The 22487-nt window shown below is 41.5% G+C and overlaps 1 protein-coding gene across 1 annotated transcript; it reads right to left on the bottom strand.

Annotated features, from left to right (window-relative positions):
- Positions 1–210: 210 nt before the first annotated feature.
- On the bottom strand, positions 211–22476 carry BRAP (BRCA1 associated protein). The gene is made up of 12 exons (XM_081123584.1): positions 22196–22476; positions 20282–20443; positions 19403–19601; positions 18060–18249; positions 13257–13370; positions 12265–12413; positions 11243–11318; positions 10659–10797; positions 10203–10312; positions 7971–8060; positions 4652–4755; positions 211–2592 (listed from the first exon to the last, which is right to left on the bottom strand). The coding sequence occupies exons 1-12, from the start codon at positions 22275–22277 to the stop codon at positions 2229–2231; spliced, it is 1779 nt and encodes a 592-aa protein (XP_080979710.1). The 5' UTR covers positions 22278–22476; the 3' UTR covers positions 211–2228.
- Between the last annotated feature and the right edge of the window lie 11 nt (positions 22477–22487).

Below are 22487 nucleotides of genomic sequence, written 5' to 3'. Positions count from 1 at the left end.
TTAAAATAATTCCTCATCTCCTGTCTCTTTTCAGGTACTTATTGATAGTTAGGGAAGTTGGAGCAAAGGGAGGAAAGATGAATATAATCTGGCTGCTCACTACATTGTTGTGATGTTGAAATTCAGGCCACTGATACGTTCTTACAGTATTTAGATACAAACTCCCAGCAAATGTCAATCAGAGAGACACAAATTTCACATGAAACAGAATTATTTCAAAGTTTGGTTACTTTAATGCAATGTCACTGTTCAAGGTAGTAAGGGTATGTTACGTGGTTCATTTCCACCCTGAAAAAAACACTGACAGTTTCTATCATATGTAATTTTGTCAAATCCAAACGTAACTCTTTAACTGGTTTTTAAAAAACATTTTCTTTACATATCTTAATAAGATATTTTCTGCCACATTTTTTAGAAACCTTCAAGTGGTTTGGAAACATTTGCCTATTTGCTCATTCCTCTGGGTACAGCCTTTCAGAGCACTTATCCCACCTGTACAGAAAATCTGCCTTCTCCCAGCTGGTGGTAGAGCTGCTTGATGGAGGTGATCACAGGGAAACGGGGAGTGTGCGAACTTTGTAAACTACTTGTAATTCTCTTCATTAGTATGCTACGATCCACCCCAGCTTCTGCAAGGTCAGACATGCAAGACAAGTACTTGGCCAAAAAAGCAGGATTCTAACTAGTGTAAAAATAGATTTTAAATAAAATAGAATCTCTATAGGAAAGAGAATTAGGTTATGCTTTACATTCCCACTCTCGCTCTAAGATATCTGTGATATCTGGTAAGTCCAAGGACTTACAGACAGTCTGTCCTATGTAAAAATTGAGAATGTCTAAGTACATTCATTTTGCAAAGTTACAGGTAAGGTTCTTTGGGAAATGCTGCAGCACATCCCACAACAATGGGTGGTGATTAGGAAAACAGTTGGTGTGCTAACAAGGAACTTGTAAGACATTTAGGTCAAAGGGGATGAGGCTTAACCATAGGCTAAAAAATTCTGAAATGGGGTAATCTGAACTTTGGATAATTATAAAGCAGAAAACAAACTCATCATTTAACAGTATGTATTAATCTATCCAGCTTACCTCTTTTGGAAGCTAAATTCCAACGGCTCTTAGTTTAATTTTGCTTATTACTGCATATTATGAATTATTTGACATTTATGTTTCTAGAGAAAGTACACAGCTCCTCTGTTGGCCCACAACAAGCATCACATGACTGTTTTAAAGGGGGCTCTGTTAAAATTCTAATTTTCGGATTTAGAAACAGCCTTTGGTTATAGCTTGAAAGCATAATTGAAAATCTGCCCAAGCTCCCTCTAGCCGCAACCTGAACATGCAGCCCAATCTTTTGTAAACATTCAAAAAATACTGATCCCAGCAAAATACACAATCAGCTAGTCAGAGGCCTCACTCTACATTTTCACATGGATGATAAATCTGCCTGCTCATTCTTGCTGGATGCAAGGAAATTCACTCTGTGATTCGAGTCTTGGAGTCACCGATTAAGTCTCCTCATTTGAGGTTTATAGGGAGGTGTAGAGTCATCAAAAACAAAGTGGAAACACCACCATTTTTCCTACACTGGGTCTACTCAGTCTGCCCCGGGTTGTTTGTTTTTCCTGGCTAGCCCTAGAGCAAGAAGATATGGCTGCTGGAGACAAGCCAGTGCCTGGTTTACAGGCCCAGTCTCTTTCATATAACATTCAACCAGTGCTTGAAGCAATTCCCCAGAGGCAGGGAGGGATGACAATGATATGAGACTAATGCTCCAGAATTTTCATAAATCCTCAGTTGCCAATGCAAACCTCTCTCTAAGGCAGCTGCTATGACTCAGGGAGGTTTGGTGCTTTAGTACCAGGGAACGTTACCCACCAACCCCAGAACTGAATGTCAAAAACACCAACTCAATAAATACAACGGAAAAACGCACAGCAGATTTGGGGCATTGAGTAGGAAGGCAAAATGGCCATTAGAATGTCTGAGGTTAGTGAACTATTAGGTTGAAAAACCAGTCACCTTTGAAAATACCGCCCCTTCCATCCGTTCTCCTAGCCATCAACCCTCTACATTCATTACACCAAACACCAGCAAATGAAAACACCCAAACAACTGCAGCCTGATCCTCACTTGTACTTATTTAGGGCCCACCCTCACATTTAGGCCCCAGCACACCCTCGCTGTGCCAGGGAAAGCAGTCTCAGGGACACCTGTTTCTGTGAAGGTCACTTGCCCCTCTTGCTGCGGCCCTTCCTGGAGGGCAGCTTCCCACTGCCCCCGGAAGAGGGGGGGCTTGAGGCCGAGGCCATGGCAATGTTGATCTGTCCCTCCTGGATCTCCTGGCGGGTCTCAGCAGGCAGGTGGTTGATCTTCTGCTGCGCCTCCAGGTAGAACATGACATCACGCAGCTGCTCCTGGATCTCGGTGATCTGCAGATCCTTCTGGTCACAGGTCTCCTTCAAAACCCTCTCCTCCTCCTTCAGCTTGTTCTGCAGGAGGACCTGATTGGCTCGCAAACACTTGTTCATTTCCTGCTCCTCTTTGAGCTCTGTGGTGAGTTTGGCTACTTTTGTGTTTAGCTGAGTGCACCTTTTGCAAAACAAAGGAAGACAAAAGCACATTTTTCAATTTCTGACACAGTCCCCTTTCTGCTCTGGGATTGAACAGAGGAGCCATGACCTCAGAATCCATTTAAGGCAGACTCCTCCCTTCCTGTTCAGACAGTCTGGTTGCTGCCATTGCAACAGCTACACAAAACAAGAATTTTGCTCTAGTTAACCCAAGTATAGCTTTGAGACAATTTTTCTTTTTTAAGCATAGAAACTTTTCCATAGCAAATACTATTCTGTAATTCATGGTTTATGCTAAAACTTCTACTGCTTCTCTTGTTTTGTAGTCAGTGGTTAAATAGGTGGTTAGAGAGGATAAGTGGTGATAAGGAAGTTATGAGAAAAAGTGACATTCTTGGAGAGTCAAGTGATCTGACCTTATTGCATTTATTGGAGAGGGTTTTCAAGCACAGGGAGTGCCCTACTCTTGATGCTCAATCTTACTCATAAGTAAAGAATCACAAGATTAAACATAATTTTTATGTATTAGAATGCCAAAGAGCTCACACATGGAAAGAGAGACTCTCACACATGGCACTAGCGTGGGAACTGGTACAAGCTCTCGAAGTCAACTTAGAGCTAACTAGAAAGTCAAGATTTCACATACCCTTTGACATAGCTACACCCTACTTCTAGGAAATTGTCCTACAAAATGGATATACTCAGGACTGCGCTGAAAGACACATGGAGAAAGATGCTCGTTGCAACGCTGTTTACAGTAGTGTAAGACTTGAGACAACTTAAATGTCCATCTATGAGAACCACTTGAAACTATTATGGGACCTCCACACGATGGAATATTATACAGCCATGACAAAGGTCAATATACACCTAAATGTGAGAACATGAAAAAATCTCCAAAACAGAGTACTTTACCAAATAGGACACCTAGTATTATTCTAATTTTGTAGGAAAAACAACAACTATGTATGTGAAATGTTTATACAGGTCCAGCAAAAGATCTGTTAGAATAAATATTCACTGGTACTGTTAATAATGGTAACCTCCAGATATCAGGATCGAGGAAAACTTCCAGTTTTAACTTTTTAATTCTTAATACAATTCAACCTGAAAGTGTAGGAGGATTTCTGGTTTTTATTTCTACTAATTTTGTAGTGTTTTTATAACAGTTTAAAAAAAACCCACCTTTGGTAAAGAGTTTCTGTTTGTAGTGACGAAAAATTTTGGAAACAGATGGTGGTAACAGTTGTATAATATTGTGAATGTACTTAATGCCACTGAACTGTACACTTAAAAACGGTAAATGGAAAATTTGTGTTACATAGATTCTTACCACACACACACACAAAACTATTTTAAAAAATCCAACATTAGACAACGGGGAAAATACATGAAGGGTATACGGGAACTCTGTGCTATCCTTACAACCTCTGTAAATCTATACTTATTCCAAGATAAAAGGTCTATTTAAAAAAATCATTTAAAAGAACAATTAGCCCCCTTAAATTTATTTTTATCTATTTATCTAGAGATAAAAATCCAATTATTTTTGTGAGTATGACTTAAACAAGAAAGGCAATTTCAATCAGTCACTATCTTCCCACATAACAGCAGCAGAGTTAAACTGTCGTCTCGCCATGCTGTTCATGAGTCTTTTGCTCCATAGTTAACACCTTTGGCCTTTAATTCCTGTCCAAGGTTGGGACACATGCCATCTCCAGCTTAGACACAGTCTTTCCTAAATGCCATTTCTCAGCCACCATGGCTCAGAGAAGCTACAGGCTGTGCACACAAGGAAATTGCTTTCTTCAGGCAAATGTGGAAGATATCTGCACATGCCGTTAGCACACAGATATCAGGAGAGAACACTGCATTCCTCACGGCATCCATCTGGCACGAAACACCATGTTTTTTAATAAATAGGAAGTCACTAAGTTTGCTACACATATAGGTAGACCCCTAAAAAACCTGGTGATATACCTGAAAATGAGTATTTCCTAAGGAATGATGGAAACTATCTGTTTTTGTTGCCTGTTAAGATAAAATACCCACTTTAAAGAACAGGCAATTATACCTACTTTCTTTCCACAGATTGCTTTTCTTTTAGAAGGTCATTTAGTCTGTGCTCCAGATTATCACATTTCTCAATTGTTTCTTTAAACTTGGTCTTCATATTGTTAATCTGAAAAAGCAAACAGATCCGTTTCATTTCACAAAGAAAAAGATATGTGGTCTTTGGGGCTAACTTCTCAAAAATTTTTTTCCAATTACGTGTGTATAACTTTGACGAACCAAACACAGAAAAGGTGAGACAATTATTTTAAAGAATTCTGTAATAGGAATAAAAAATTCGAGAAATCCTTTTTTCCTTACTTTTCTCTATACCAGGATGAACAAAGGCTCGGGAGCTGCTGAGTGTCAAGTGAAGCTGCTCGGAAGTAAAGGAAGAGTTTCAGCAGCAGAGCAGGGAATGGTGTGTGAGAGACCCTGGAGCAGGGCCTCTGCTCCCATTCCTGACTCACCATCGTTTCTTCCTAAGTCTACATTCCAAAAGCCATTATCCAAATGATCCAAGAGGCTCATCTAATCTAAGAAATGTGTGGTAACTGATTGTTTGAGGTTCCCCACCCCCAACTCTTACATTTCTCATGTACCATGAAGCCATATGGAACATAATTGGTTCTTGTTTTATTGAGTTCACTTATAAAGGCAATTTATTTGGAACTAATTCATTTTACACTGTCTTAAAAAGTAAGAGAACTGAAAGTTCTAGCGTATTATGTCTCAGATGGCAGCAATCCTAGTTGAGTCTGTTGAAGTCTAGCTAGGCAGACATTGGATTCACTCAGGTGTGAAGTCTACAGACCTGGGGAATGCACCTGTCCTGATGGCCTATTCTGTGTTCTCCATATATGATCCCATTAAAACTAAGAACCTTCAAGTGGGTATGAACTTCATTTTCTAGAACAGACTGTTCACATGCTACAACTGTACTACCTAAGGCATTGGGGGACAGGAATACTATTATAATTGAAGCTCACAGTGAATTTCAACCTTCACCCCCCCACACATTAACTTTTTATGAGACCCATGAACAAGAATCTCTGTCAGTGAAGCCCACGGTTGGCTACTGTTAATCCTCGCACATGCTCTATTGCTGGAGGTGCCAGTGGACAGAGGACTGGTCAAAAGGAGGACAGTGACAGGAACAAAGGGCTGCATCATCCATTAACTTATAGATAGCAACAGTTGTTATTAGAAAACAAAGCATCCTTTCCAAGCCCTTTGAGTTTTTTCTTTTAGGGCTGCCCCTGCCTCCATCTTCCCCTACCTAAACGTAAACACAAGTTTCAGTTTTTAGCTTCCCTGCCCCTTGAGACTATTCATGGGCATGTGTTAGAGAATGTAGTTAATCCTAAAGAATCTTAAAAGGCAGAGAATACTGAGCTTAGCTCTCAAGGGTCTGCACGAAGCACTTTTGTGGTCACGCTGGTAGAGCCCATGGAAAAACCCATTAGTGAGGCTGCTCAGGTTGCCAGTGCTCCTCCTCCCCGGGAGTCCATAACTTGACACCAAGTGGCAGCGACCCGTGCTCTGTCCTGAGTGCTGTCAGGGGCATGTCCTTCTCCATGTGCTCCAATCAAGCCCAACTCAGAACTTGAATGTGTCTGGAAAGGCGTTTCCATTGCTTGGAAGGTTCTTATAAGAACTTCATCAAGAACATTTAACTAAACATCATTTCAAAGCTAGTGTTAAGCCTTCTTTTAAAAGACCTGGTTTCTCCTCATTTGTAGGCATACCCAGAAACTAGGGCCCCTGCGCCTGGCATAAAGTGAGAGCTCGGCCCTGCCTGCTAAGCTCCAGGATAATCCTCCTCGGAGGTGAGCCCCGAGCCCAGTTCTGCAGTCTCCATGTGAAGGCCGAGTTACTGGTGGGGATTCACAAAGTTATTCAGATAAGCACTGAAAGAATCTCAAAGCCTTTTTTTAATACTAAGGGAATCAATGAATTATGAATACTGTCTGTAGGTCCAGAAAATGGTTCCTGGCATCCTAACTATACATGAACCCTGCAGTGCTCACTGGTTTTCAAACTCCCTTTTTTTGTACATGCCGGAGACAAAGGAAGAACCAAGCAGGTGGAGCTCTGGGCCCTCCATCCAGGTTTCCACCAACATCGCACCACCTTTCTCTTTTAAATGCTGGAGTAGTGAATGGCATCTTTTAAAAAATGGCATCTTTGTCAAAATCTGAAAACCACTGCCCGAGACCAGTGATTTTCAACCTTCTTCATCTTGTGGCACACATAAACTAGTTACTAAAATTCTGCAGCACACCAAAAAATACATATTTTACTGATCTGACAAAAAAGCATATAGGTTTAATTTTGATTCACTCACACCAGATGGATGCTGTCATTTTTTAAGTTGACAATCTAAGGGAAAAGAGGCCAGGGCCCCTGACTAAATAGGTATTGCACGTTTTAAAAATTCACACCACACCAGCTGAAAATCGCTGTCCTGGACCAGTAAGGAACCACAGTGACCACTGAAGTTCCAGCATTTCTGCCCAATTTTGTTCCCATCAACTTCGAAGTAACATCTTGCTGCCTTAGAGGCCCATGTTCAGCTCCCAAAGCAGCTGTTCCCAAGTTGACAAACCAACTGGCTGACTCAAATTACAAACCCTCATGCACATACTTCTATTTTTTAAATAGAATTACACAAGGCACTAGAAAACCTTATTGAAGTTAACAAACAACAACCCCAACCCCCAAATAGTAAAGCCTTTAAATTCAAGGTTTCTGTTTTCTTTTTTTTTAGGGTGCATACCAGGTATTTTATTTCTTCCTTAACTTATTATGGTCTAGAGCTCAGCTTGCAGTAAGAGTTCAATAGATTCTTCTTAATTTGGTAAGCCTAGGTGAGAATATATATCTCCTTCGCTCCCATTCTGAAATTATACTTAGTTGAATGCATTTGCAATAGAGTATTTCTGTCTCTTCCTTTTCCTCTTCTTGACTAATTTCACTCTCATTGTGGCCTAAAGTGCTTGTCCCACAATAGCGTCTTCACAGACTAAGTCTCTAATATAACGAAAATTCAGGTGTTTACCACTTCCCCCTGGAATCCTTACCTACAGTTAGGTTATCAGGGTGAGCCAACTGATGCCACATGCTTGTTTTCTGTTTTCTTCCCCCTAACTCCAGCTTTATTGAGAGATAACTGACATACGTAGAACAAAGGTTTCTTTCTAGAGGCAGAACAGTTCTTTACCTGTCTACCGGACTAAGAAGGAATATTCAAAGATTGCTGTGTCCTGTACTCTGCCTTTCCCCATACCGGCATCAGGCTGCCCTCCACATGGCACTTCAGCGGTCACTAAGCCAAAAACTTACTTCTTCAGCTGTGTCCTTCTCTATCCGAACAATCTTGTTTTCCCAGTAGATTCGTTGAGACTCCAGCTGGCTTGTTAGTAAATATGAATACTGGAAAATATAGAGAATAAACAAGAAGCCATTAGTCACTGTCCTCAGTCTCTGAAACACTACTAAAACCTGACTGTGAATGACCTACAGGAGAGTAACAGGAACCATCGATACATATTACACCTTGGTCCCGCTCTACCCACTAAAATACAATGATACTCCTGGCCTCCTGGGGCTTACAGTCTAGTCAGGGACAAACAGAGAAATGTACAATAAAAAACTTAGGATCCTGTTCAAGCTGACTTTAAGGACCATGCAGTATTTAAACCAAAGTGTAACTCAAATCAGCTCATCTATCGACCGGCCTGTCCTCTGCAGGAGGCTGACCCTGTCTCTCCCAGCCGTGGGCTAAGCGCCTTTCTCAGCTCCCACAGCACTGTGCCTGTCATTAATGGCACTTAAACACCAGCACTTAATCGCCGGTTTATCTGCCTATCTTCCTTGACTGGGCTCTTTGAAAGCAAGGGTTCTACCTTTATTTCTGTATCCTCAGTGCCTGGCACAAGCTGCATGTTAAGAAACATTTGCTGCCTGACTACATGGATGAATGAACAGTGCTGTGAAAGCACAGGGAAAGGACAGCTAGCTTCTGACAGTAGGATGTGGTAGGACTTCTGAAAGGAAGTGAGATTTGAGAGAGGTCTTAACAGATAGGAGGAGAGAAATGAAGAGAGAGGTCTGATTCCAGAGAACGATTGGACTTTGATGTAAGCTGTGGATGTTTAGGTCTCTTCAGAGATGAAAAGTAACACCAATGAGGTTGGGGTGTAGGGTATGAACAGATGGGGTCTATGGAAGTCTCTGGGGTATTACATTGAGAATGTGGGCCCAGGTGTGCCAGATCACATCTGTATTTTGGAAAGAGTATTCTAGGAGACTAGAAGAGCTCTAAATATGTTTGTAGGCTAGAGAAGAGATGGAAAGTGTAACAGAGAGAAAGGACAATTGGGAGAACGTGCGTGTCATCAGAATGCACACTCCACGAGGGCAGGGAGTTTAATGCTGCATTCCCACCACCAGGTAGAGTGGCTGACAGACAGCAGCCCTCAATAAATATTCACTGAATGGACATACTTACAGTTATTATGGAAGGGTTACTTAATCTAAAAACTTAATGTAAAAGGTTTGAACTTTGGTCGTATCAATATAATTTATTAATGGTAACAACATCAGCCTTATTTTAGGCCACTCTACTGATCTATCAGACCTCAAAAGCCTGGAGATGAGCAAGTGTTCAAATTCCATTTCCTCCCAAGGTTAAGGTATTTGGGTTTGTGTGTTTTTAAAAAATATACCTTTATTGACTTCAGAGAGAGGAAGGGAGAGGGAGAGATAGAAACATCAATGATGAGGGAGTTGTCATTGATTGGCTGCCTCCTGCATGCCCCCAACTGGGGAATGGGCCTGCAACCCGGGCATGTGCCCTGACTGGGACTTGAACCGCGATCTCCTGGATCCTAGGTCGATGCTCAACTAGTGAGCCATGCCCGGCAGGGCAAAGTATTTGTTTTTAAAACAATCCTTTAAAAATTTATATAAAACAGGACTCATGTTAAACTTCTCTTCATTAACATAAAATTTATGCAACATCAATTTTACAGTAGACAGGATTTACTGCTAAGGAGAAAAATCAGATTGTGCTAATGTTTCTTCTAATATACGAACACACAAAAATGGCTTTGTGTGTATAAGCTTCAAATTCAGAAAATATATACTTTGCGTATACATTTGTGTATATAAGCCTCTAATTCATAAAATGCCAGCCCAATAAATAGGGAATAGCTCCTCGGGCATGGAAAGATACTACTGGGGTTTCCTCATTCTGACCAAGTCTGCACAGTTTCCAACCACTGCTATAATGCCAACAGGAAGATTCTTAACTTCCAGTTTTATGGCAGCTAGAGGACAACATTAACCCTGACCTTGAGACAACTCGGATCATCACACTGAAAATAAGGCACAGTGAAACAGACTTTCAAAGAAGAAACTCAGGATAAAGATATTTTAATAATCCTTCACAGCAGTAATAGAACTTTAAAAAAAAGTTGACGTGCAGAGTAAATGACAAAATTAAAAGCCCAAGTTACAATAGTAAAAAGCAGTAGAAACAGCTATTTAGTAATTAATAATAACTCATCTTACCTCTAACTGTAAGGCGTCTATTTTCTCTTCTTGGCAAGTATCGCCCTCGCATTCATACTGGACTATTTTTCCATCTGTTTTACTTGCAACCAGTCGGTGGACATAATTATCTGAAAAAAGGATTAGTCGACCCAGGCATGTTTCTCTCAGAATGAAAAGGGTCTCCATGGTACTTTAATGGACAAAATTTTTGTTTTCACAGATCTAAATTGCAGTATTTCTTTAAAAGTGGGCTACATCATTTTTGAATTTTAAAAAGAGTGAGAGGGCAAGAGTGGAAGTATTAACTCCCTTTATAATGTGCAATGCAGGCCATTCACAGTAAGTGGTGCCCCACGCGGCTTGAGTTTGCCACAGCCATCAGCAAGGTTTCAAGCTGTGAGAGAGTGGAGAAGTGCTGAGGGAGATGTTTCCATAGAGAATGAACCCGAATTAGAGGATGAGAGTGGTGCTCACCTCCAGCGTAGTCCCAGACACGATGGTTGGTGAGCTGCATGGCGTACGTGTGTTGGGTCTCCTCAAAGTGCTTATAGGCATGTCGACTCACATATCGCCCACATCCGATGTGGCCACATATTAAACAAATCCAAAGGTTCTGCCGAGAAGAAGGTATGACCTTAATAATATAAAAATACATGATCTGCCCCACTCACGGTAGGAAGGGGACCGACACAGATTTAGAATTGTTTCTATGGGAGTTCTGAATAAATATGTTTAAAACCCAAAAGGCAAGGATGCTTCTATGGGTCAGGCATTTTCTCATTCTGATTTTAATGGAACTCTATGCAAATAGCAAAGAAAATGTTCATAATTCATCAATGAAAGTGCAGGCTTTTTCAAAGAACAAAGAATAAAAGCATAAAGTATTTTGCTTTGGAGTCAAATAATTTTTATAGTTACATTTCTTGCCTGACACTAGAACAACAACAACAAAAATCCGTCTCAAATCAGACTTTACATGACTTCAAGCCAGGCAGGGTAGAAGAAAGCCTGACAATTAAAGCTGGGTTCATTCTTCTTTCCCGCCACCCAGCACTTACTTCCTGAACACCGCACTCAAAGCACTTGTTTTCTTCTACTGGCTCTGGAGTCTGACAGTACCGGCAAACAGGGCACCTACCCAGGACACCATGAGAATGAGACAGATTAAATATAAAACAGCTGTCATACAACCCAAAAGTCAAACACTGAATTTTAAATCCTCCCTAATATACTTTTATCACGACTGAAAGTAGCAGTCAAAATACACTGTGGAACTATTTGCAAACAAAATGAAAAAATTCAAAAATCTTGATAAAGCAGAGGAAAAGGGAGAAGTCCTGATCTGCCTCATACCTTTCCCCACTCTTCTGTCTAAAGCTTACATAATCAAAGAATTAAATAATAGGTTAGAATTAGGGACTTGAGACAAGTTACTAATTTCGTTTCACATCTGGTTATCCATAAGGTATTTTAACTTTAAACAATCTGCCTCATCCCCACTTCCCAAAGGTTTAAATCATTTACAATGTATCCTATCCTTTCAAGGTTGTTCCTGAGAGTTGAAACTAAACTCTGTAGTAAATTTCAACAAAATAAACGAAAAGAAAGAAGTTAATGTACTTCCTGAAATGCATATGACCTTTTTCCATACAATGAACATCATGTGGAAGAAGATACCAGTGCTCTCTGAGTATTCAAGTCTCAATTTACAAAAAGCCAATAAAAATGGCAGCTACAGTAGTGGTTGGATAAGAAAACAATAAACTAATTCTTTTTCCCATGTACCAGAATGGTCTTTCTGAAATGTAAGTATGATCTTGAGAATAAAAAAGAAAAAGGGAAGAAAAAATAAACTTGTTTGTACTATACAACTAGCATTCTATGATACACCATCTCATCTGTCTATTAAAAAATAATTAACAGTTTATTCAATTCTTCCTGCCTTCCCTTTCAAAAATAATTGAGTTGTCATCTTATTTTCTTGAGATATTTGGGAAACCCTCCCAGAATGCCCTTCCCTGACATCTGGGGAAAGGTAATGGTGGGCTTGACAGGATGAGACATGAACTTCTGTACTCACGTTGTGTCGTCCCAGCGCTGCAGACACTGGCTGTGGAAGCTGTGGTTACATAACGTGGTGAGGATGCCATTCACAGACTCGTCCATGCGCTCCAGACACACCGTGCACTTGGGGAGCTCAGTCAGGTCCATCACAGGTAGGCTGGCACCCTACAGTGAAACATGTCACATAAGCCTTGCTCTTCACCCACCAGTTCTAATTTTTTTTCCTCACCAGAGGATATTTTTTTCCATTGCTTTTCAGAGAGAATGGAAGGGGTGGGGGAGAGAAATATGGACGCGAGAGAGACACATCGACTGGTTGCCTCCCACATGTGCCCTGACTGGGGCAGGCACCTAATCTAATGGTAGAACAATGTAGCCAGAACTTATTTCCATGAACCTGATTTCTAGGTATACAGACCTTTAGGTCTACTTTGAAAGAAAAGGAATTTAAAAAATATAACAGAGCTGAATCTACCACTTTATAAAATGATTCAGGTGAGCACATATTGTAGGAAAGGTTCCCATGGAGGGTGGCAGATCAGAGCAATTACAAACTTATCAAAACAGAATGGAGAATGACGATGGGGATTAAGGTTGATATTTAAAACAAAAACACTTCCTTCAGGCTCCAGACAATGTTTCATTGATCTGGAGATGAATGCTCAATTTCAATAATACAGATAATATTCTTTTATTTTTTTTACATTTTTGGACAATTTTTTTTAAATGAGATAAAATTCACCAAAGTGGGTGGTTGTTTTTTTAGTATATTCACAAGTTTGCGCAATCATCACCACTAATTCTAGAACATTCCTATCACCCTAAAAAGAAACCTCGTACTCATCAGCAGTTCCTCTCCATTCCTCTCTTCCCTCAGCCTCTGGCAACCATTAATCTACTTTCTGTCTCTATGGACTGGCCTATTCTGGATATTTCCGTAGATACCTTAACGTTCAACTTTATACCATTCTGGCATGTATATCAAATATAAGGATTATTCATACTTACATCTTCAGATTTCAGTACTTCAGCCCTTTCCACATAGACCAGCTGGCAAACATCATCTTCTATTGAGTTAAACTGGCGGCCATTGCATGCCATATAAAAACTATCTGCATCCGCCTAGGTACATCAATGGGGAAAAGGGAAAAAATTAAGAGCCTGAAAACGTGCTTTACATTCAAGATGCATAGCTTCAATTACTCTCTTCACTGGCTTTTAAAACTTATACTTAGGAGAAAGAGAACTACAGCTAAAAGTAACATCTATGGAAGCAGGAAGCAGGTTCACAGGCTAATCGAACTCTGCAGCTCAATATCCTACATCTCTACGATGCTTCCTGATACACGATGGGCTTACTGGAAAACAAGCAGCAGCTACTGATGTTCAATAAGCTGACAGCTAGTATAATTTTAATATTTGACCAGCAACGGTCAACATTTCCCTTGATAGCAGTATTTTTTCCTCTAGTCAGCACTTTCACAGCAGCTGAAAGTAAAACACTTATTTTTGCAAAGCTTGGAACCAAATCATAACTGACGGTTGTTGGGGAATAGTCGTTTTTAAAAAATGTCAGCATCTATGTTCAAAAAAATAAAGGACCAATGGAACTGGTATGGAGTGAAAAACTAACTCCTTTTCTTCAATAAACCAATAAACAATAATACATGATAGATAAGGATCCCATTAAGAGATTTTAAACAACCTAGTGTGTAATACCAAAAGCAAAACTCTTGGCCAAACTCAAGATGAGCTAGTCTTTGAAATACTAATACTCTCCCCTTCCTTTGGAGTGGAAGGTGGATGCCATACGGAAACAGTCCCTTGCAAAGCGCATGTGCATTTGCGACTATGGTCACACGTAAATCGAACCTTCTAGCCTAGCCTTAGCAGAAAGCAACAGAGATGACTTCAGTTTTTAAACTCAGCAATTTTTAGAGGCAGCTGAGAGGCCAAAGCTTGTCTGGATTTCACTCCATGGCCATTAGCCCAAACATGGGAAGTTGTGTGCTTTGGCCCTGTCAAGGCTGCTGGTGGGGAGGAAGGGTGTTCTGTGAAAGGAAATGCCACATTGTTAACATCTAGGAATAGGTTCAAGTCAGTACCAGGCAAAAATTGTCCTGCAGGGCTACCCTCATGGGGTTCTGAATCTTAACAGCAAAAGCTTGTAAGCTTTTCGGCAGCTTTAAATGTCACCCTGATGATGTAGTCAAGTGTGGATTCTTGATTATTTATGCTTTCTTAATATGAGCAAGGGAGCGGAACAGCTGAGGAAGGATGACCAATTCTGACCATAGTTATATTTAGCGGGGAGAAAGAAGGGGTTTTCTTTCAGGAAACAACCTAGTGTATCGGGTACAGTGCATTTTAACTTCAAAATGTTAAAAGCTAGTTCTTGGATAATACTTCTCTCTAATACTAAGAGGAGGCAACCTAATGGCTTCTTCCCCCATTCTTTAAGAGAAATGGCTTTTCCTTGAACTGCTCATGGACAAGGAAGCAGCACAGTGAGCAAATGGATCCATGTACTGAATGAGGGCCACCGGGCAGCTCTTCAGGGTCCCAAGCACCACCAGGAGCTGCTGCAGCCGTGCCAGCTGAGTGAAGAAAGGGAGACCCCTCCTCGGACCTCCAGCTCTGGAAATGCTCACTAAGCAACTATGCCTCCTCAGAGGAAGGCACAAAGTTTGTGACACTGGCCATGTGATGAAATCTACTCAACACCAGATAAATTAATCCTTTCTTGAGGGAGCTGTTTATACCAAAGAAATGGACCTTTTGAACACTGATCTCTTCTTAAAATCTTGGTACTGGAAATGTAGCTTCACTTTTCCAAATACTTACTGAGCACCTAGCATGTCAGGCACTGTCTATGCACTAGAACAAGAGCAGGGGAAAAAATACATGTGGCTCCCACTTCGGCCCACCACTGATATGCACAAAACAGCCTGAAGCTAACTGCAGAATACACAGAAGAAACAACTCTTTTATTTAAAATGCTAGCATTGTATAGAGCCCACAATTTAAAGAAACCCGGCTTCTGTTTTTTTCCTGGTCCTTGTTCCTACTGTTTTCAGAATAAATTTGAGAAAAAGAAAACTCCATTATGATCAAGGTTCCTTTACTGTCATGATCACTATAGTATTGAGATCATCTTTTCACTTCTCAAAATAGGGCTCTTCAAGGCTATCCTCAGCACCCACGTGAAAACGAGCCAACACACTACAAAACCAAACCCCTCCTGCCTTCCTGTGCCCTGATGAATTACAAATTAACTAGAGACTAGGTTTCCTCAAGGTCACAGTACAACTCTGTAAGCACATCTCTTTATAACACCTCCAGCATAAAGCCGAGGCCAAAAGAAAATTCAAGAGATTATAAAAGATATAAGAAGGCCCATTAGTTCTTAATAAGAAGTCTCTGATGAGAAAAAGAAAGGAGTGAGAATACAGTTAGCTGCCCAGGCTATGCAGTCAGACCACCTGGGTTTGAATTCCTAACTCTGGCACTTACTAGCTGTGTAGTTTTGGGCAAGTGACTTAGCCACATTTGTCTCAATTACAAAAGTACCAAAACAACAGCTACCCCATGGCACTGTTGAGAGGATTCAAGGAGCGAATATATGAAAAGCACTTAGCACAGGCCTGGCATCTATGTAGTAAGTGTTCAACATCTGGTAGCTACTGAGTCTATTATTCTCATTAGGGCCCAATATTAATTTAACAACATCAAGTCTTATGGCAGGAGGGTGTTTTTAGGCCTTAAACAATCCCTGATAGGATGAGCCTCTGACCCAAAGATCCAGCATTAGTAATAAATACAACTCATGATACCAAGGTCAAGGGTTCTGTCCCCATTGGGAAGAACATGCAGCAAGCTGTTTCAAAGTCTCAGAAAACACCCACCAACTTGACAGAGGTGGAGAGCCAGTGTGTGAGTACAAAGAAAATCTATTAACAGAAAATTCCCACAGCATTATCTGCACACTATGAAGCACTTGTTACAGGAAAATTTGTGGGTTTACTAGGCTTCAGACTATTTAACAAGTCTAATATGTTCTTAAACATTTTCTCCAATCTGTTTCTGTGACTTTTCCTGTGTTACAGGCTGCCTTAATTGTTAAATAGAGGCAGTAACTAAATTATTGCCATTACACAATTTCTTGCAGACAGTGACTGTCTTCCCTTTCCCACACTTTCATCCCACTCCTCCTGCTGGAAGAGGGATACACCCTAGGGATTAAAAGTGAGGCTCAATCCCAGTTCAGTCACTTATTTCAAGCAGTGTAACCCTGGGCAAATCACCAGCCTCTCCTTCTGCAGTCAGTTTCCTCATTTGTAAAACAAGGGTAACAACGGTACTTGTCTACCTCAATGGTTGTAGAGAGATTTAATGAGGTAACGCACATTAAGCACTTAGCACGGTGAGTGGTATGGAAGAGTAGTAAATAAAGGCTGCGTATCATCATTGCTATCCTAATTTTCCATCTGTGACCAGATTTACAAGGATTATCATACCACTTGCCCATTGTTTGCAAAGCTCTTCAGTGATCTTGGAAGGTCTCTTGACAATGAAAGCAGTTAAGCGTTTTTCCTTTCTCAATTTAAGTCTATGTCTCCAGGATAGTTGAAACACTTGTTTTAAATGTCTCCTTCAATGGTAGGGTGCTTTGAAAAGTTAAAGAAAACAATTGTGCACCCTCTTGTACACAGAACTCCTCACTAAGGGTTCTTTCTGTGGGCCATGGAACAGGTACACACTATAAGCCAACTCTCACTTCTCTTAATTTCCTTCCCATGGCAAATGAATGGCTGCTACTGCTGTCAACTCTGGATTTCTATGAGGAAGAAGGAAATGACAAAGTGGGCCTTGTGTCATGGGCTCCTTTTCACCCACAAACCTTGGTGACCAGTCAGAGGCAATGGCAAATGATCCTACAGGCACACCCATTTTTGTCAATTTGCAAATTGAAACTGTTTATCTGGGCCGAATTCAGGAAACCTGTCTATCAATGAGGTGAGATGGAAGTAATTTTTGACAAAGCTGCATTTCAAAACTAATGGACAAATATAAAAAGCTATTTAAAAAAAAAACAAATGGAATGAAACCTACAGATAAGGTAGCTCTTTAATAAACTGGAAAATACCTAAAGCTTCCCTCATTTTTATATTCACAAAGAAATATGCATACTCATTAGAATGACATGTAAAACCAAGAGACTATCTTGCTAACATCTTTAGAACTGAGACACATGAAAAATGTTGCTTAATGCAACTAGTGAAAGAGTGGATGGCAGACCTTCTTTCAAAAAGTACGTATTATAATGCATAAGTGCTTTTAAAAACTGAAAATTTATCGCCATTCTTTCAGTGTTTCAGTTTCTCGTTGCAGTGACTTCCAATCAGAACTCTAAAGCATCTTTAATACTTCAAGGAATGTCACAAAAATCCCTTGTCACCAAAAAATAAAAAATTAGAAGCAGGGGCACAGTGTTATAACGGAAATTAATAATTGGTGTCAACTTTTAAAAGTTTGGAAACCATTGTTCTACTGAAATAGTTACTACTGGATAAATAAACAAACAAACACAACCCTAGATTTCATACCCAATCTGACTTATAAAAAAGCATGGGTATGAATTAGAATTTAGTGTCTGCTAATGAATTTAAAAATATTTCTAGAATTACAATACCCTAGGAGATGCATACGACTCTAAAGTACAAAATGTTGTAAACCACACACAGCTAGTATCATACAGTTTCAAAAACACAGTTTCTGTGGCAAAGAGATTTTTAATATCTTAACTTTTACCTGTGCACTAAACTTTATCAGCACCATATATTGATTTGGAGTAGAGTCTCTGATGATTTTCATTTGTTCAATTACTTCATTAAATGGGGCGACAAACTTCATAAGGTCATGACTGGTCATTGTAGCAGGGACTGTGAGAATACACAGCATGGCACTGCGCCTCACATCTTCTTTTAAGGAGGTCATCTTACTAATAAGACAATAATTAGACTGTCTTGAATAGATGAGGTATGGTTAGTTCACACAACACTAATTAGACAACTTTTATGTCCAAGAAAATAGGAAAAAATAAAACTTGTAATACTTCACATATCATTTAACCTTATTATTTTGACTAAAACTCCACACTACATGGGTAAATGCAGAATCCCTTAAACATATCTACCATGGAGTTTAAGTTAAGCTTCAAAACGTTCTACATTATACCACCACTGAAATTTTTAATCTTCTGTTTAAAGGCTTGTTATGGTTCCAAATCTGTATCAGGCAAATTGGCAGTTTGTATTTTATTCTCATTAGTTTTTTTAATAATCATCTCTCATTATGTAACTTGGAAGCACAATTCTAACTATGGACTTCTTTAAAGGGTCTAGAAGAGAAAAGAGCTCTAAATATATGAATGAGAATTCTGAACCATGTGGATGTGACTCTGAAGATTATAGAAAGTGTTGCTGGGTCAGAACAGCTGGAATAGAGGAGAGGGAAAGAAACCTCCCTCACTACAATTTGCTTTTGAAATGCTGCAAACTCACTTCAACAGCTGCGATTACAAATGGCTACCTGAGTATTTGCTGTTTCCTGGTAGGAGTTTAACATACCAGTTAGGACAAGGACAGCCCTTAAAAAAATCAGCTACCAATTATCCCAGAAGCTGATGGCCCAGCTTATATTTAGCCAAATGCTTCCTTTCTGTTGGCCTCCTGTAAGCCTTCTGCTTGGATCACAGAAAAGGGTAAAAAGAGGTGATGAAATTGCTATCCATTACCTGATTTCCTAGTTTCTTTCATAAAGATTTGGTGGAGATATGAGACTATTGCGATGTTATGGATCATTTATAATTTTTCTTTTCTATCTTCTTTCCTTTCAATTTTCCAATCACCTTGCATGCCTGCCTTCTCAGGGAATATTTTCCTAGGAAGGCTATTTATTTACACATCTCTTTTATAAGGAGAAGACCCAATCTACAAGATTAACCAAATGTAAAACATTTAAGAATTCTCTAACACACAAAAGAGTATACCATCTTTTTGAAACAAAATACCCACTTCCCTTCAGGGCAAAATATTTTTCTCTTCTCTAAAGCAAAAAATAGACCAACTCAAAAGGAAAAAGGTTTTTCTTACTTTGTCTTATAAAGATGCATAATACCATGAACTATTTCAACTGATGGATTTCCACTGAAGAATGAAATCTGGTCTGGAAGCTGTTTGGATGGAGAATCAGGAGCAGCATTTATGCCTTCTTTACTTTGATCTTTACTTCTCTGTGCAGTAGGGGATGCTTCTGAAGACTTTCCTTCTTCCATTGTAGCTTTCAGTTCATCTTTCACAAATCAAAAATTAGCAGGTTATAAACTGATAGGAAATATGCTGAAGGATTCTGATTAGGTTAAAATTTTGAGGCAGAGGAACAAACTTTAACAGAAATTGTCATGTGTTGCTTTAAGAAGTATAGTCACAGACAGCCATGTTTTGGGGGCATCTCACTTGAAAGTGTTCTCTGCCCCATAAAAACCTCATTACTACCCTCAAGGTGGCTCTTACCATAATAAAAGCAATGCCATAATAAAAGCAGGTGCCTTACATCATGCACTTTTAAGTGGGACAAACATTCACAGCTATTAAGTTTGGAAACCAAACCTACCAGTTCTGACCACCTCCATGCTGGAGATGTAGTACACATCCACTCCCCTGGTTGGAGTGAGCTGGCAGAGCAGGGGGAGACACAACATGCTTATCCGGATTCATTCATGATCTGCCACTGACCTAGGTGGTAAGTAGCTCTCTTCACTGAATAGAGTTGTCAACCCAGCTTGTTAGGATTAATTTAGGAGAAATATTTGGGGAAGTTGAAATGTGGCTTGACAATCTCGTGCAAGGCACAGTCAGTAAAGACAAAAGTATGCTAGAGGTCAAAACAATGGGCTCACTGACCAACATGTGTACAACAGGCAACCAGGGGTTTATGTTACAAAGGAGGGTCTAGGGTTTTAGACAGCATACCTGGGTTGGACTTCATGGTCTCAATGATCACATCTGTCATTTCTCGGCGGCCAAGGTGCTGATGTATGATTGCTGCTTTCTCCCCTGGTGACTTCCCTTCTAAACAGGCTACAGCTGAAGCTAGTGTCTTCTCTTTGATCTCCTCATCGGACATTTCCCCAGCTAAAGAATACACGAATGATTAATACCTGATAATAAAACAGGCTCCTCTCCACTCTTAAAGTATCTACCACCGGTAGGTCTCCCTTTTCTCTCTGCTGCTTTTCCTTCAGGATATTAAGATGCCTTTGCAGTGTACATCTCACTCACTTCTGGGCTGCTGCAGTGCCCAGGAGACAGTCAATAAACACTCGGTGCAATAAATGCAGAAATGCAGGACTGTTCTAGGGAAATTACTCACTTTACACCAATTCAATGAGAGTAATGGCTTAAAGATTTGACAGCGACTACACCCAGAGGAACCAACCTTGCTGAATACCTAGTAAAGCGCAACTGTGTGTTGAGCCCACAATGAAGGAACTGAGTCATCATCAACAAATAAAACCTCCAAAAACCTTTAGGGGTGGTTTTCTTAAACACCCTGCCTTAGACTCATGATTCATATCATGCAAATCTGTGCTCACCGTCTTAAATCAATGAAACACACAAAAAAGGAATTTGGAGAATCGACTGAAATGTCCTTAATATAAGCTGTATCAGGGCGGAGACGAGGCCTGTTTTGCCCACCACTTACACCACACACTGGAAGCTCTTTAAAGATTTATTGAACAAATGACTAAATGCATCAGTGACTCACCCATGTAGAAGTGACAATGTGGCTGGGGTAGATCTGGTGAAGGTCTGAAGTCAGAGATCACTTTTAGCCTTTGAAAAGGGCTCATCCCTCATTAAATCACATTCGGTCTTTAACTTGCAGCTCCAAAATTCACATGCTCCGGAAAGCTTCCCGGCTACACCATCCCCACCTGCCTCGGTTCCCCTCCCCGAGCCAAAGGGGTCCTCCTGTAACAGTTTTCCAGGCTTTCCTTCCTTACCCTCACCGTTGTAGTTCCACATTTACCCTGTAATTCATGCTTCTGCCTCCCCCACTGAACTGCTGGCTCCACCAAAGCAGCGACCGCGTCCCATTCTGCACACCAACTAAGGCTCCAGCAGCAGACAGGGCGGGCGCATGCGGTTAAGTACCTCCTGAGTGAATGCTATGGTCAGGTCACTGACTGAGGTCCCAGGAACAGTCAGGGCTGCATCCCCAACCCGAGGAGGGCAGGCGGCTGGCGAGGAAGACCTGGGCCTCTCAAGCCCAGCTCCCTGAACGAGAACACCCCCGTTTCACGCCTCCCAGATAATCGCGGGCGGGCCAGTCACTGACTCCCTGGGCTTCAGCTTCCCAGTCTGCGAAGAGCGGCACCCACCTAGCTGACCTAATAGAGTTGCTGTTTAGATAAAAGACACCGCACGCGGTACAGTGCTGTGATATGTGCACAAACGTTCGTGATAATCGTTGCCGTTGTTACAAGGCGCCTAAGTGGATTATTTTTTTCCAGGAGGAACGATGTAATTAAACCAGGGACAGCCCGCGTCGCTGGGAGCCCAGTCCCTGCCTCCACAAAGCGCAGAGGAAAGCAACCTACAGACTCTACCCCCGGGCGGAGACGCGCCGCGCCGGGTGTAAACAGGGCTCCCGGCGGGGAGAGGGGGTGGCAGGAGGGAGGCCCAGGAGGGGCTTCCCGGAGGCGACCCCCGGGAAGGCCTCTGAAGGAAGGACGGGATGAGAGGGAGCCAACCCCCTCTCGGCTGCTTCCTGAGGTAACAGCCCTCGCCGCGGCCTTTCCCGGGGCGCGTACTTTGGGAGGCCCAGGTCCCCTCGGGGCCCGGGCGCGGCTACGGAGAAGGCGGCGAGGCCGGCGGACTCACCCGCGGCGCTGAAGCAGAAGCCGGCGGGGACGGGCGAGTGTTCGGCGAGCTCCAGTCGGATGACAACCAGTGACACACTCATAGGGCAGGCGCTGGCCGGCGCGGGCCCCGGCGGGCTCAGGAGAGGCTGGGAGACGAGCCGAGAGGCCGAGCAGCCTGAGGCGGGCAGCGCCGCCACCACCTCAGCGCCGCGGCCGCCGCCTCGGCGCAGCAGCTCCTCTCACCACCCTCAGAGCCACAACCACCTCCACTTCCGCCTCCCGGCCGCCGTCGCTGACCCCGCGGGGTTACG

This window comes from Miniopterus schreibersii (genome assembly GCF_964146895.1).
Source record: "Miniopterus schreibersii genome assembly, chromosome: 20".
Classification (NCBI taxonomy): Eukaryota; Metazoa; Chordata; class Mammalia; order Chiroptera; family Miniopteridae; genus Miniopterus; species Miniopterus schreibersii.
Note: the sequence above shows the minus strand (reverse complement) of the source record. Positions and strands in the feature narration are given on the sequence as shown.

Excerpts from the sequence above, each read along its gene's own strand:
- BRAP (XM_081123584.1), bottom strand. The coding sequence starts at position 22,277 with ATGAGTGTGTCACTGGTTGTCATCCGACTGGAGCTCGCCGAACACTCG. Across the intron at positions 18,250-19,402 it reads ATGCATCTTTATAAGACAAA|TAAGATGACCTCCTTAAAAG; the intron begins GTAAGAAAAACC and ends TTGTCTTATTAG. Across the intron at positions 2,593-4,651 it reads AAGCAATCTGTGGAAAGAAA|GTGCACTCAGCTAAACACAA; the intron begins GTAGGTATAATT and ends GTTTTGCAAAAG.